We start from the raw sequence: 17,062 nt of genomic DNA, 5'->3' as shown, positions 1-17,062 counted from the left end.
ACAAATAATTATGATAGGAGAGATATAGGCCTACGCGGATTGTGCCATTGTAGGAAAAATGTTTCATTTAGGTTGGTGGTTGAAAGTTTAGTTTAAATTACGTGCATGATAGTGTTGGGAAGCATATTATTTAAACAATGTGTTGTCTACATAAATTATATAATTTTTTTGTCAATATATCGTAATTGATCCTTAAGGAACATTAGGGCCTACTACTGTTATTGAAGAGTGCAGCTCTGTATATATTTTATTAATTGTTTTAAAAATAAGTTTGGCCAAAAATGAAAATGTGCCGTTTTCCTTCTAAGAGAATACTTTTGTTAGGTATAGAATACCAGCCTCGGTCACTATTCACTTTCATTGCATCTTTTATAAAAGTAAATGCATTTGGTGACTGAGAACATTATTGTAGGCTATTTAAAAAAGTAAGGATTTGATTGGAACGACTTGGGAGTGAGAAAGTGATGACAAAATTTTCCTTTTGGATGAACTATCCTTTTATTTCACAAAATTAAAAACATGATTCAAAATAAACCTTCCACAAGAGGGCAGCAAATGACTTATTTTGGATTAAAAAAACTTCCTTTATGTTTTCTAGCTTGCAGTGCTGCATAAGCTTATACATAGGCTAATGACACATTTACCGAAAGGTAAAAAAAAAAAGGGTGAACGCTGTCCTCTGTTTATCTTTGCTTTTATAAATAGTGAGAGCTATATAACTTATGTCATATGTGTTGATTCATGTTTGTTTTTTATTCTCATTTTTGTCTTTAAGAAAACTTTAAGGGAATCTGAAGTAACTATACATAAACATCCCCTGTATTTGCTCATACTTCAGATGAAAGGCTTCATCATACCATGTGGCTCCAAGGTCAAGAGTTCAGCACCGGACATTCCTCATGGGTCACTTCTCATATGAGAAAGTGTTATACATGAAAGCACTTTCACAACTAAAGATTGAGAGAGATCAGGCCATGACCAAGACGGGAGAAGGGATATATGTGTCTTTGCAGCCATTACAGTAGAAGATGTGGTGAGCCATTCCATTTTTAAATGCAATACAACCAGTGCATTGTCATAGGCTTTACAATGCATTGGTTGTATTGCGTTAAAAACAATATCTACAGATGGGTTTCTTATTTTCTTTTCATTTTTTAAAGAACAATTTAATGCAAAGGGTTTGACAAAGATCACATATGCAAGCAAAACAAAGGAAATCAAAGAATTAGGGCAGAGATTCATGTTCAGGACTAGATTTTGTCACGTCTCTCTCCCCGTCTGTGCGGATGCTTTGAGCAGGCCTGGTTCTAAGGCATACATATGTATGAGAAGTGAAAAATGACATGAAGCTTCTGAGTACATCTTCATTGACACTCAAAAGCAGCATATCACTGTTTTCAAGACAGCAAGAAGCTCCAAATCAAAGTTTTCAATCTTGCAAGGGTGCTGTCTCATTAGTGGCAAATCACGACTCTGACATTTACACTGTAAGCAATGGTAATGCATTTCCATTTCCTTTAGAGCGGAGCGGAACATTTCAGTCAGACAGCAAAAGTCTGTTTGTTCGGGAAAACAAGCCAGGGGAGGAGGCAGAGGCAAAATAAATGAATAAAATGAATAAAAAGTAAACAAAAATATCCTGCAAATACAAATACACACAAACATACATCTGTACAGGAGTTTAACTCACAGACAACCATACAAAGGATCTTGCATTTTTCCATATAAAACTATATGTATGCAGCTGACCAAATGCAATTGTGAATGGAAAAGAACAGAACAATACAATTCTTCTTTTATTGCAGTTAATTGTTGATTGTCAGTGGCTTAGTTAATCCCACAATCAACAACTCTTTAGTAAACTAAAGGCAGCTTTTGGTCCAGAAAGAGGTTTTAGTCCCTATAAGGAAAGGCCAATCTAAGTCAGGACAGCATGTTCTTTGCCTTGAATCAAATCAGTTGGCAATGACAGAGTGATACTGCTATCACTAAATCATGTAAGATAAGATAAAACACATGCTCACTACTGCGGAAGATCTGATTTAGTTCTATATCTATATCAGAGAAACCAAAAAAAAAAAAAAAAATCTGGTCTGGTGAAAGATATTAGTTTGAAGTTCACCCAGAATTTCATCTTAATTCATGAAACAGCATTTTTCATAAAGTCTTGAATTGCTGCATATCAGCTAAATTCTGATCTGAATTTATACAAAAAAATGTACAAAAAGCTGTCATTGGGGCAAAAACTTTGTATTTAATCCTATAAGGGTGCATATTAGTTGCGAAAGTGTACCTAAATGGTTCAAATTAGAAAGGGTACCATCTCATTGATAGCTTTTGTAAAAAAAAAAAAAAAAAAATCTGAGTGTATGAAAATAAGGCAGAGTTGTTTCAGAATTATTTTAGTTAATTCTGTACATTTTTGAAAATATGTGTAGATAATTTTGAGGGTTGTAGAACATACTAATGAGATGTATTGACACTATCTAATCGATAGTGCTTGGTGCAGATGACATTGACATCACTTTACCTTAGATTAGTTTATGGCTGAGGTCAAACTCATAGACGGGGGCTCAAGCACACATGGAAATGAATGAAATTCAATCACTTCGAAAATCGAGATTCAAGAACCTCTCTGATTGGTGGATCTCACATTGGGTACCGTTATGTTTATAGTTACAAAATAACAACCTGACCCAAAAGTTTTGCTTTATGTTTTTTTTTTTTTTTTTTTTTTTTGCACTATGATAAATTGCATTTTTTGTAATTAACTCCAAAATCATCAGGTATCAGCGAGACAAAACAACAACACTAATGGAAATAATTTGTGCTTTAGTTTGGTTGGTAATCTATTGGCTTCATTGCTCAATACTGCAAAACACTTTGTAAATACACTCTAAAAAATGCTGGGTTATTTAACCCAATTTTGGGTCAAATATGAACAAACCCAAACGTTGGATTAAAAATGCAATTTAAAAATGTAACCCAACAGCTGGGTTTGTCATACACTGAAAAAAAAAATGTACGTAAAATGTAGCCTACTTGTTTTTTCTTTGCCAAGTTTTTGCACGCAGGTTTTTAAGTAAACTCTACTTAACTAAGTGAATGAAAGAAACAACGGAAATAAGTCATTTTAACTTGGCTATAGTAAAAGGTTGAGTAAAATCAATTTAGTTGGAGTTGCAATACATTTGATTTCACTCAAGAAATATAACATTGAATTAAACCACACTTTTAAAGTATAATCTTTACTTAGAAACATCAAAGTAATTAATACAATAGATATTCAACAATAAGGAGTCACATAGTATGTGAACGCAGAGAACTCAATAGACAATACACAATGACGGTAACATTTGATGGATCGTTTTTGTGTTTGAATGTGTCATTTTGAGTGGAAAATGAACTCCAAATGTCACTAAATGGCAAGTTACTAATCCTAACAACAAAAGCAATGATGAAACAGTGTAAATACAGCTGGAAAACAGTGAAAAATCAACCTCATTAATTATTCAAGGCCCAGTGCATGATGGGAACACCAGTATCAGAAAAGTTAAGTAATTTTACAACGCTGATATTTACGCTTTCATTTCTACACGCTTGCATTGAGTATTAATATAGAATTTACTTAGTTTTTTTTATTCATGCCTGAACTCACTTTTTCATGTAAATTGAATTGTTTTTTTTTTCTGTAGTATTTACTTCACCACAAAATCATTTTTATCAGTGTATTGACCCAAAATTGGGTTAAAACAGCCCAGCATTTTTTAGTGTAGAAACCTTTGACACTCTTTAGAGTGCAAACACAGATAGGCACTGGATAGTTTGCTAAATCTTTTTCACCAAAATGCTATTATTTCAGAGAAAACTGATCCTAGACCTCTTTGTTGGTAGTCCATGTTCTTCCTCTTCGCGAGACACACATAACTTTTGTGTAATGAATTAATCAAGCGCACCATCGCAAGGAGAGCTGGGGACTGGGATGGAGTGTGGCACCCACCAGCAGAAACTTAGATCGCTGGCTATAGCTCAAACTCTTACAAGGGAAATATTCCTATTTAAATGAGGTATAAAGTGAAACATCTCGCACATGGATATAGGGCTTTCAAATGAATAAAGTAGAAATAATAATATAATAACCTTATAATAGTGTTAATTAAATTGTAAAACATTGCTCAACAGAACAAAAATGCATTCAAATATGATTAAATTAACTTTTTGAATGCACAATAACTTTTCAAATGTTGCTTGTTCATGTTATTAAGGCAAGTGAATATTTTAACATTTACACGACATGGGCATTTAACTTTGTTTTTAATTATTATTATTATTTATGTATTAATTATTAATGTCCAGTAGGCTAAAGTGTAAAACCAATTTGTGTGGAGTGCAAAATCCATTTCTAAATGGCTCCTGAATGGAGAATCTTGCTATGATTAAAGGTGCAATACTGTAGGTGATCTGGGAAATGCTAACTTTAGCCCACTAGCATTGAAAGCATATGATCCCACCCTCCCTGCAAATCGAGATGACCAGAGACAACGTTATTGGATTACATTATGTATAATTCCCGGTGAGAAAACGTAACAGTACAGTGAGTAACAGTACTACAATAATGAACGCATGCCATTCTCGCTCTGTCTGCACAGCGTACGTGAAACTCGCTGATGACATATGATGTCTGCGAACAGGCTATTCAGTGGTATGCAAACACATGTTGACTGATAGGGAACGCATGCTTTCATTTCATTCGGACCGAATGCAATGATTGAACGAACATTTTATGGCCATAAGCCTTCCACAGACGATATATTTATTAAAATATATTTAGTGATTGCTATCAAGATATGAGGAGACTTTCAACCAGCATAACAAAAATGTTTCTGTAAAGAATCACCTATTGCGCCTTTAACACAAAAGACATTTTTTTAAAGCTTGGAAGAACGTGAGTTTGCCTCTTTCGGTTTTAATAGCTACTGTATAAAGTAGCCTAATGTGAAAGTATTACTACGTAGATTAATATTCAGCCCTATACAGTCTGACACCTCCACATAATAAAAAGAGACATTTTCAGCGTTATAGCCCTAAGTGTAAAATAGCTAAAAGCTTGTTAGTGCAGATGCTAGGTGGGAGCCAGCAAGTTGTGAGATATTCCACTCCATTTCAAACTAATTTAAACAGCGTTGTTCTAACACTAAGCTTTATTATCATTTTTATGACCTCATTTTTAATTGAGAGACTTCATGGGATATGCTATGTGTAAAAATTATGGGATATGCAATGTGTAATTAAAGTGCTAATATAGGAAATATTAAAAAATGTATATGCTATATATTTAAAAATGTAAAAAATACATGGATCTTTTTTAAATACTGTCAACTACCCTATAATTCCATATAGCAATAATAATAACAATAACAACAATATGTATTTTATTATTGGTAACAATATGTATTATTATTATTATTCTAATTTAAGTAAACTCACGTGTCATCATGGCTGCGGAAGTTGATGGTTTTTCAAGCTCACTTCATCCTCTTATTCTTGATAGATGTGAATCGCAGCCTCCTCCTACTGGCCCCTCCCACTGAAACACACACAGACACACAGAAAGCGGGAGAGGTATTTAAAACTTTTTGAGATCTGTCACAGGCTTTGTCATCCCGAAAATCGTGGTGTTTGTCGCACGGTTCATCACTATCCTGACAGAAGATTTTGCGCAGGTCCTTTTACTATATCAGCCGAAGGAAACGTTACCGTGAACTCCCTAAGAAAGTTTTCCTCCGCATTACTGAAGATTCGCTGGTATGTCACTTTGTTTCTATGGTTGCTGTAGTTTTGACGTGTACATTTTAGTAGTATTATTGGAAGACCAGTTTAGGGTCCTTGTAAAAAATGTTGTTTTATAGCATGTTTACAGTCGCATGCTCATTCCATAGACGCGCATGCACGTTTCAGAGCAGCATGTTGAGTCTGAGTCTCGCGACGAGACAAAACCAGAACTCTTCTACTATAATCTATGAAGTTGTTGTCTTCTATGCAAAGTGACGAGTCAAGTGCAAGATTTAAAGCCCATTAGAATTCAATGTGATTGTAAAATGTGTTTAAAAAAAACTAACAAACTGAACTCTAAAGAGTTTTGTAAGTCTGCACGAGCTCTGCAGATGTTGTGATGTGGTCAGGATGAGCTGTGAAACTTGAGGTGCATGTGGTGCCATCTGACAGCTGAACTACTATGTGCTGTCCAACACAGAAAAACTTTTTTGTCCATTAACTTCAAGCCTGACTCTTTTTCAGGGTGAGTGGACTGCCCTGCACAGGAATTTCATTTAATCAAATTAATGTACATAGTTCACATAACACTGGAGGTACAGTCATGACATGAATCTCTTTCAGTGCATGTAAAGACAAAAGCCTCTTCCATTTACTAGTTGCAGGTATTGTGAAATCCTCAAGCAGGCCTGTGAGTATATTACACAATTGGGAATGGTATTATGTGAAACATCACAAAACGTCAAGGTATACCTTTCTTGGATTTCTGTCACTGAGCTTGAGACTATGAGTGATACTTAAACAGCAGGAAATACTCATAAATATGATGTCTTGTGTCATCATTTGGTTGTGTGCATGGTGATTGTCTTCTATAGATGCAGTTCTTCAGCAAAATGAACAGCAGAGAAGTTCTTACATTGTTGATCATTTTCAGCAGATGTAGAATTCCAGACTAGTGGTTCATAACTGCAGACTAAAATGTGTTCTGACTGGGTTGCAGTCGTAGGCAACAAATAAAACAATGCAAATAACAAAATGCACCTAAAGTTAGTTTGTATGTCAACTTTTAATAGGGAGGACAAACCGCTTCCCATATATTTTGGTCATGACGTCTAATAATGTGCAACAAATCAAGCCTTTGTAGAGCTGCTTTACAGCAGAATTTTAATTAGTCTCATATTTGATGAAATTTGCATTATTGATTCTTTTATATTCCTGTTTATTACTCCGACCTGCTTATTACTCCGAAGCTGCTATCTATCTATCTATCTATCTATCTATCTATCTATCTATCTATCTATCTATCTATCTATCTATCTATCTATCTATCTATCTATCTATCTATCTATCTATCTATCTATCTATCTATCTATCTTTGTGTTATCATAAATTAGTTTATTAATATAGCTTTGCATTAGTATTTATTAAACTAGTATTAAACATTTTCTAACCATGAAACAATGGACGTCCTTGTTGTTAAGCTTCTGTGTTTGTTTACCAGAGAGATAGTTTTCACCTTATCAGTTTGGCAAAGTGTCTTAATTTAATATTTTATAAGCTAATCCATAACCTATTCGTGTTTACTAGTTACAAATTTGTAAAAGTAATATCTTTAGTTGAGTCCGTTCGCTGTAAGTCACTTTCCTTATTTGTGCGTGGCTGATCTCCTCAGGCGGATTTGTTCAGAGTCCCGGTCAGGCTTTTCATTCCTGTCAGACATTAGATGATCTCTGCAAGTGTCTTGCGTGAGAAAACGAGGGTTTCTGGGCAGTGAGTTCCATGGGAAAGGCTAATCAGAGCTCTTGAAAGTACTTTAAGACTGTTCATATAGTGATTATTGTAGTGGAGATGAGGTGTAGACGAGTGAAGGTGGTTTCATGAGGACAACATACCTGTGACTGTTATCTGATTCAAGACGCCTGTGACATGTTGATTCGGGTCCTCAGGGTTTCAAGATCACTCACTCTCAACTTATTACTTTCTAGTCTCAAAGATAGAGGGAGACAGAGAAAGTTCAGTGCTTTTTGGAGGGAACTAAATTCGCTGCACATAGCTGAGTAGATTAACAATGATGCATTTGCACAACTTTTTCTTCTCTGTCTTTGTCACATTGCCGTTCGTGAGTAGAGCCAGTGATTCATAACTAGAGGCGTATGAGTAAAAATGCATGTTGGTGCAAGTGTACTATGTGTGTCACTTTTGCGTGCTCTGATGTGACTCACAAATAGAGGTTACATATGCGCAGATCTGCAGATGTTCCATATAAGTGTGTGTGTAAGTGTGTGCTCCGTGGTGTTAGCGGCCGCCCTGAGGTGTGATTCGCTGTGTGTTTGTGTGCATGCTGTGTGAATGAATGTGTCCGGTGGTAAAGATGTGCAGTTGGCCCAGTGAGCCGATTAGATTGATCAATTTGTATCACTGTTGGAGGTTGTGGTTTTGTTTTAGTGCAGCTGGCCACTTCATGTCCCTAGTGTGTCACTGTTTGACACGTGGCTACGCTCACAGCCAACACGGAGTGGATCCATTTGGGCCGACGAGCACATCTTCCATTATAAACATGTCAAAGAGGCTCCCGTCACCGTTGACTTACGCAAACGGGAAACCACACTCTGTTTAGGCTGGATGACTTAATCCAAATAGGATTCATTAGCAGGCAGCCAAGAGGCCCGTGTTGGACATCATTATAGCTTTCGGGAGGCCTCCACTACCAAAGTGCCCCTATATGATGCACTCACACTCAGGTACCCACATTTTAGAAACTCATGCCATGTTTCTTAGTTTGAACAATGTAGGCTGGAGCGAGTTATGTTTTATTTATACATGGCTGGAAATAGTTGTGGTGTTATTCTCTAGAGGTCATGATGTATTCTGGTCTATCCTCTCATGCTGAGATGGTTTTCAGAGGGACATGGTCAAACATACCGTAAAGACCTCGTGAAATAAAAATCAGTTTTATGACTTTTAGTCCATGTCTGTTAGCTTTGACGTTGTCTGTAAACCTGTGCACTTTTAAAGATTGGAAATTACAAATATAAAACAGTCTTTTCTTTGAAGAAAATGGATCATAAATATTCATAAATCACCTTGTTTGGAAGGGTGAATGCAAATCTGTCTTTACACTCTTCAGCTTAAAGGGTTAGTTCACCCAAAAATGAAAATTTTGTCAGTAATTAGTTACTCACCTTCATGTTGTTCCCACCCCGTAAGACTTTTGTTCATCTTCGGAACACAAATTAAGATATTTTTGATGAAATCTGAGAGCTGGCTCACTCCTTCATAGGCTGCTAGGTAATCGATATCTGCCATCCCAGAAAAGTTAGTAAAGACATTGTTAAAATAGTCCAAGTGATTACAATGGCTCAACCTTCAGTTTATCAAGCGACGAGAATACTTTTTGTGCGCAAAAACAAACAAAAATAATGAGTGAGTTAGACCTCTGAGTGAGTTCACGTAGTGTAACAGCGCAGCGCTTCTGGGTTGTACGTCAGAACGTAGGCTCACTATTGGCCGACGCTGGTCATGTGTGTGATGCTGGCCAATAGTGAGCCTATGTTCTGACATACAACCCAGAAGCGCTCTGTGCTGTTACACTACGTGAACTCACTCAGAGGCCCACACAGAAGAAAATGAATAGTTGAATAAAGTCGTCATTTTAGTTTTTTTTGCGCACAAAAAGTATTCTCGTCTTTACTAACTTTTCTGGGATGGCAGATATCGATTTCATTTTTCAGATTTCAGAATTTTCATTTTTGGGTGAACTATCCCTTTAAAGGGGTGGTTGATTGCTATTTCACTTTTTTCATTTTAAATACTGTGTAATGTTGCTGTTGGTGCATGAACAGTATCTGCAAAGTTGCTGCGCTTAAAGTTCAACGTAAGCGGAGATATTGTCTTTTAAAAATCAGGAAGTTTAATGCCTACAAAAACGTCTCGAATGGGACTACAACGAGATACTTCCCGGGTTTTATACGTAACTAACCCATACATTTACATCCACCCTCCCTCCTGAACATGTTCTGCTGTCGAAGAGGAGGAGTTATAGTGGAGAGCTGTAGCTGTCAGGTCTTCTGTGTTCAGGCTTCCTACAGACGCTGTAGTTCGTCAACAATGGTTAAAATTTAAGTTTGATTATGTTCCTGACAATTACAATCGTAGTTTAGCTCTCTGTGCTGCACATTTTACGGAAGACAGCTTCCAGAATCTACACGAGTTCAATGTCGGATTCAACAAGAAACTATTACTCCAACATGAAGCAGTTACAGCTTTAAAACCAGAGGCCACAACCTGCAAGTAAGGTTTAATCATTTTAAATGTATTTGCCTGTATAATTTAAGACGTAATGTTTTAGTTTTATCAAGGATGTAAAAAAATGCCAGCGCTGGCTTTAGTATATGACAAACGCGTACAAACATTTTGGACCCGAATTTGTAATATGTACAAATTTTGTAAACGTATTTTCCATGTATACTTTATGACGTAATTTTTTGATTTGATCAAGAACGCAAACCAATGCCAAAGCTGTTTATAGTAGCTAGTTAGTTCGATGCTATTTTGTGTGTATAAGACAAACGTGTACAAACTTCAAAAAATTATCGCAACAGCAAACTTCAGCTGCTGTTATCACATGTACACCTAAAGAAAACGACAAACTGAGTAAACTAAGCTTTGTGAATAGTTAAACGGTTGTTCATTCTATCAATAAAACAATATCTTTAAAAAACGGTATTACTCAGTCATGTATTCAGTTATATTAAATGTTTAATCAGGGGGAAAGCGTATCTCAAAAGCTAACAAACAGCAGTAGCATTTTCAAGTAACAGCGTATGGAAATTCTTTGAGAGAATAATAATAAAATAAAATAAATTACCATTCAGAAACCTTTAGTAAGAGCCGTGTTTGCGGAGGTTCTGCTTGACTCTCTTCATCACCGCTCTCTGGGTCTGATTCTGGCTCAAACTGATGAGGCAATATTGACACCATTACATTTGACCGGAGCACATGCAACTGTCGCCCGTAAAGGTAATGGGCGTGAAGATTCCGGACGCAGTTTAGCCAATTACAACACACCGGCCGAACTAACCAATCTGAGCTCATTGCCTCTTTCTGAAGGAGTGGTTTCATAGAATCAGGAAGTCAACCGGTCGTTCAAATGACAGAGGAGGAAGCGGCTTACAATAAAGGTGAAATTTATGAAAAATAAGGCGTTTTTTAACAAACGAAACACGAAGACATGTTATATTGCAGCCCATAAACACAATCAAGCAAAGAAAAAAGGCAGTAAACCACCCCTTTAAGGTTCTTTATTGGCATATATGATTCCATGAAATAACTTTAACATCCATAGAACCTTTCCATCGCAGAAAAGATTCCTTGTAGTGGAAAAAGGTTCTTTGGATTATTAAAATGTTCTTTACACTTGGAGAAAAATTGTCTGCGTAAGAACTGTTCAATGAAAGGTTCTTTGGGGAACCCAGAATGTTTCTTCTATGGTGTCGTTGTGAAAAGCCCATTTTGGAACTGTTATTATAACCGAGTATTGAATGAGCATTTCCCACCTAATACCACTTGTAGAAAATAGCCTATCATGTTTAAAAAACCATGAGGAACCATTTCATTACAAACTTGTATGGAACAAAACATGAGAAATTTAATTTTGTTGGTGAACTATCTCTAAGTCTATTGGAAACTTAAAAAAAGAAGGAAGCCATTTGAAATGTGTCATCCCAACTTATTGTTTCAGTAGGAAATACATTAACAAAGGAAAGAAAAATGCATTCATCAAACCATTTTTTTTGCTATTTAAAGCATAGCTTTTGACATTGAATAGATTGGCATGGGAACAGTTTGCCCTTTATTTTATACAGAATATACGTTTGCTCAAAAAACCAAATATGATCAAAACTAATTAGTTGATTGTGAATGATCTGTATCTTTCATTAAGTCAGTGTCTCATTTTGAACTGAATATGGATATAGCTTTAAGGCACGCTTCTTCCTCCAGAGAGAAGTGGCTCTTTGAGTTCAGGCCGAGGCTGCGTATTAAACCATATGGTGTTCGACACTCCACCTACACAGTAATAGTGTGGAGTAGCTACTTATTATGTTCAGTCTGGGGTCTGCTGCCTTGAATTTGCTAATGACTTTTCCAGACTGTTTCTGAATGTTATTGTACTATATCTTTCTACCGAGAAATAGAGGGAGAGACGCAATCTTTCAGCTGGAATCATATGAGGTGATCGGTCTCTAAACTGAAACAAATACTCTTTTATTTTATATCTAACCACAACCAATCAAGTTATATAGAATCGATCTGCTCACGTTCCCATGGTTTAAGTTTGCTTCTTTACTGATCTGCTTTTGGTTGACATGCTAAGAAAGTTCAAGTTTAGGTTTGAATTTTGTTTTGCTCTAACCAGGCCTGGAGAAAATGATTTCCCATTAAGCTATTTATTTATTTATTTATTTATTTATTTAACTAGGCTATATAGGACAGCTGAAAAATATTGTTGTTGGTTTTTTGTTCTCATTTATTTTTTATTTTTTATGTTTTTTTGTTTTTTGTTTGCCCCAACTAGGCCAGCAGATTTTTTAAAGAACTCTTGTTTAGTTTTTTTTTGATGTTCGTTTTATTTAGTTTTTATTGTTTTTTTTATTTGTTTTAAAAAATTGTTTGTTTGGTTTTGCTTTGATTTCTGTTTTACTTTGTTTTGCCCTTGATGATGTCCTCTTTGATCTCAGGAATCCAAAATGCTCCTACCATTAGTGTGAGAATGGCAAGAGAGGGGGACATCGAATCAAAGGCAGAGGGGCACTGGCTTGGGGCCCCTGTGCTGGAAGTGCAATATTTGTTGAGATCCTCCAAAATGACTTCCCAGCCTCAGCAGCTGCCCGTGTGTGAATGGCTCTTTGTTCCTGCAGCTGTTTGCCGAGAGAGAGAGAGAGAGAGAGAGAGAGAGAGAGAGAGAGAGAGAGAGAGAGAGAGAGAGAGAGAGAGAGAGAGAGAGAGAGAGAGAGAGAGAGAGAGAGAGAGAGAGAGAGAGAGAGAGAGAGAGAGAGAGAGAGAGAGAGAGAGAGAGAGAGAGAGAGAGAGAGAGAGAGAGAGCTCTCCTCACCTTACTGAGAGAGAATGAGAAAAAGGCAGAAAGACAGGAGAAGGAAGGAAGCAGAGAGAGTGAGTTAGTGACAGTTTTAGATACTGATGAAGCTGTGGCTTTCATTCCCCCAGTGTAGCATGTGGTTGTTCTTAACCATTGATGTTTTGATTGACATTTGAGGTTTTAATCCACCTGTGCCACTGTGCATCTTTGTGTAAATTTGACACATTGATTCCCCATAATGCACTTTAGTAGCATGTGGTGGTGGGTTCAGGGACCGTGCTTCACCCGTTGCTGCACGGTTGGATGCTTGCTCTGAATGTAACTGCTAAACCCATTAGCGAAATGCGTCTGTAAACTAGCGTGACAAACCTGTGATGTTGTTTGGTCAGGATAATAAAGTGTTATTGGCCTGGCCTGTGTATGCGTATCTGCGCACAATGTGTGGCATGGTGATGTATGCCTCTTAAAATCTGCTACTTTCATTATAGGTAAACTTTACGAGCTGATGAAAAAAACAGGAGAGATAAAGCCATGTCGAAACTGACCCGTTGTGCGACCAAAGTATAAATTCTTAGAAATATGACGTTTTAAGGTAATGTTGTCACAGTGTAATTACAATAAATACTGAGTAATATTAATTAACTACATGTTCTTACTATAACGTTTAGCTTATTTGGTTTAGGGTTAGTTACTTGTTATTATGCATCATTCACTGTTATTACCATAGTAAGTAACTAGTAATATTGTAAAATACATCAGCTTGAGTGTTACCATAATACTAAACAGTCTAAAAACAATTGGAAATTGCTTTTAGGATAGGTTTTTTGCGAATGTTTGCCTTCAGAAGGACTTGATTTTAACCTAAAATCACCATTACTTACCTCAAAAACCCTGAATCTCTATCTCAGATTTGGGACGATTGCCATTGAAAACTAAACTATTCATTTTGTCAGAATGGAATTAATCAAACTGAATCGAGTCTGATGTGACATTTCAGGTTCTCTGGGCAGACGTAAATGTTTAAATGCCAGTGTAGATTTGTTTGAAAGGTTTTTAATTTGATGACTCAATATCTGTCACGATGCAGATGATAAGGTTATTACTGTGCCGTTTTGTCAGGTAGGAGTAAGTGAAACTGTGTGGATAATGCATGTTGTATTTAAGCTCTATTGGTGTGGCATGTGTTGGCATTAGCCCACCCTGCAGTGAACTCGGGTTGGCTTCTTCATCTCTCGAGTTCAGTTGTGGTCGTGTTAATTAGCTGTCGTCTGTTAATGCTCTTAAAGGCAAACTCCAGGTGTCTAATCGGATTGTTATCTTCACTTCAGGATTTCTTTTATTGTCTTGCTATTCATTTGAAACTGGCCTTTTTTCATACAGCAGTTAAAGTTGGTAAATGATGAACCATCGCTTGTTCTCCTCATTCCCACCGTTCTCATGAGGCTTAATTAGTGGGTTGCGAATAACAGCGCCGTCACATCAACCAGAGCCCTGCTGTCTCGTCCCATCTAAGCCCACATGTGACCCTAATAACTTGCTGCTTGGTGACTGACTGACATCTTTCTCTCTCTCATTCTAGAGTGTGTGGGGACCATTCAAGAAGACACCCCGCTGCTTCTGTTTCTGCCACGTCTGGCTTCAGGAAAGCGTTCTCTTCCAGCCATGCGGCAAACGGCACACATACACCCCACTGCCATACTGTTTTTGACCCTCAGCAGCTTGGCCTCTGCAGGTAAGCACTGTTATCCTTGTAACCCATCATCTCTCTCCTGGGCTTTTGGAATAACAGGTCAAGAGTGAGTGAATGTGGCATGACGTAGCATGAGCCGTCTATATCATATGTTCCGTTTGCCTTATGAAGATGAAGGAAAGGCTGAGAATTTACAAGGGGTGTTTTAAACGCCTTTCAAAAGTGCTGCTGTGTAATGGCTAGGGTTGCAAAATTCTGGGAATTTTCAAAGATGGAAACTTTCCATGGGAATTAATGGGAATTTAAGGGAATTAACAGGAATTTATGGGAATACACGGGAATAAACTGGAAATTTTCAAAGTTGAAGGTTGGCTCTTCGGGAACTTAAATATAGTTAAGGAAAGTATATTTTAGCATAATCTTGACTAAAACAAACAGATGCCATTCAAATACACTTGAATATCCATGCCATTCCTCAATCACATGCACATAGCACACTGCTTACTGCAGGGCTACTGAGACCACACCCCCTACTGGCACTGTGCATGCCTCCATCACATGTACAGAAGCCCAAAGCACAAGACTATTGAAGGCACACATTTGAGCCTGTGGGCAAAGTGAAGTAAGTTTTGATGAAATTATGGGGAAATATATTTATTAAATGTTTAAATTGCAAATATCACATACAAATGTATTCATCTAGTAGATAGCAAGCTGATAAATTAGATGTTAAATAAGCTAGCATAACTTCATTTACCACATAAGTAGCTGGGCGGTATGACGGTATTGTTACCGCAGAAGAAAATGTCAACCGTAACAGATTTTTTTATTCCGTGTATATCGCAACTTGTAAATAAGTAGGCATGGTTAACTCACATGCAGCGTGCGTGAGACTGAGACACTGATATTTGTCAAAGAAACATGAAGAATGACCAAGAGGATCCACAAAAGGAATTACGTTTTCAAAATGAACGTGATATTTCCGGGGGGAAGTTGCAGAAGCCAACTAGAGCAGTGCAGCACACTGAAAGTTTAGAGAGATGCACATGCTCGCAACGGGGCTTACTTGACAACAAGTTCATGTATCAATATTCTAACGAATAGAAATAACCTTAAATAATGTATCTATCCGTCTTTTATGTGTACAGTTACTTTCAGAGTGGATGCGCAAGCGGTTGCCGTGGTAATGAATATTTCCAAAATTCCCCAGCTTAACTTCCCATGGAAATTTACTGGAAACTTTCCGGAAATTTTCCGCCCCTTTGCAACCCTAGTAATGGCTCATGATGAAGTGAATACCAGAGCTCAAGCTCCCTTGGCTAATTTTGATGTTTTAAAGTGTGTGTTTATAGGTAAAGTGTACATTTCTGGTCACCAAGCAGTGCCAAATGGACCCAATCTGCATTTTTTTGACAAAAAGTTAGTCAGGCAAAAGATGACATGTCAGACAGTTGAACATGCTTGACGGGGACAAGCCTCAGTGCTTAAAGGGGAAGTTCACCCAACAATGAAAATTCTGTCATCATTTGCTCACCCTCAAGTTGTTCCAAACCTGTATGAAGTTCTTTCTTTTGGGTTATGATGAACACAAAAGATTTTTTTGAAGAATATGGGTAAGCAAACAATTAATCTATTGACTTTTATAGTATGGAAAAAATACTATGGAAGTCAATTGGGCCCATTAACTGTTTGCTGACATTCTTCAAAATATCTTCTTTTGTGTTCAGCAGAAGAAAGAACTTCATACAGGTTTGGAACAACTTGAGCGTGAGTAAATGAGGACAGAATTTTCATTTCATTTAAACTATCCCTTTAAGGGGGCGTTTAAAGTTACCTTCAAACGTTTGTTCCGTTAAAATCAATATTTTCTTTTTCATGTAGCTACAATCGTGGTCAGAATTATTGGCACCCCTGGTAAATATGATCAAAGATGGCTGTAAAAATAAATCTGCGTTGTTTATCCTTTTGATCTTTCATTAAAAAAAGTAAAAGAATTGTAAGTGGGGGGGAAATCACATTATGAAATAAATGCTTTTATGAACCTTCAGAAATCATTCTAACATACTGATTTCGTTCTCAATAAATATTTCGTATGATCAATGTTGTAAAAACTTTGATGATAAAGAGTTCAAAAGAACAGAATTTATTTAAAATATTTTTTGACATTATAAATTCCTTTACTGTCACTTTGATCAATTTAATTGAAACTGTATTCTGACCCCAGATTTGTGAAAAGTAGTGTATCTGATTAATGTAAATGTATGTATATGATGTGTTACTAGCTCTTCAGTTGAATTATTATGATGTGCTTGCTTGCTGCCTCATCGATTACGAAATCAAAGACATAGCGTTGGTTAATGATATGAACCAACCTATTCATCAATAATATGATGAAATGAAACTTTATTGACCGCAAGTGTGCCTGCATCTAGTATAACACAGAAAACGGGGCATGTTCTTTGCCGGGACTCTTCGCAGGGCGTGTTCTCGATAAGCTGTGCCTC

At 36.9% G+C, this 17,062-nt stretch overlaps 2 protein-coding genes across 2 annotated transcripts in view; one reads left to right on the top strand and one right to left on the bottom strand.

Moving 5' to 3' along the window:
* brdt (bromodomain, testis-specific) overlaps positions 1 to 5,579 on the bottom strand; it is a 39,840-nt gene extending 34,261 nt beyond the window's left edge. Inside the window, exon 1 of the mRNA XM_081381736.1 lies at positions 5,488 to 5,579. The gene's annotated coding sequence lies outside the window, so the exon portion shown is untranslated. The remainder of the gene's footprint in view (positions 1 to 5,487) is intronic.
* Positions 5,580 to 5,592: 13 nt separating this feature from the next.
* Positions 5,593 to 17,062, top strand: part of tgfbr3 (transforming growth factor, beta receptor III) — a 143,239-nt gene continuing 131,769 nt past the window's right edge. The window contains exons 1-2 of the mRNA XM_081381738.1: positions 5,593 to 5,805; positions 14,448 to 14,600. Coding sequence (XP_081237864.1) covers positions 14,531 to 14,600 — 70 coding nt within the window. The 5' untranslated portion in view covers positions 5,593 to 5,805; positions 14,448 to 14,530. The remainder of the gene's footprint in view (positions 5,806 to 14,447; positions 14,601 to 17,062) is intronic.

This window comes from Scardinius erythrophthalmus (genome assembly GCF_964197995.2).
Source record: "Scardinius erythrophthalmus genome assembly, chromosome: 12".
In the NCBI taxonomy this organism is placed as follows: domain Eukaryota; kingdom Metazoa; phylum Chordata; class Actinopteri; order Cypriniformes; family Leuciscidae; genus Scardinius; species Scardinius erythrophthalmus.
This window is presented reverse-complemented; position numbering and strand designations above follow the sequence as displayed.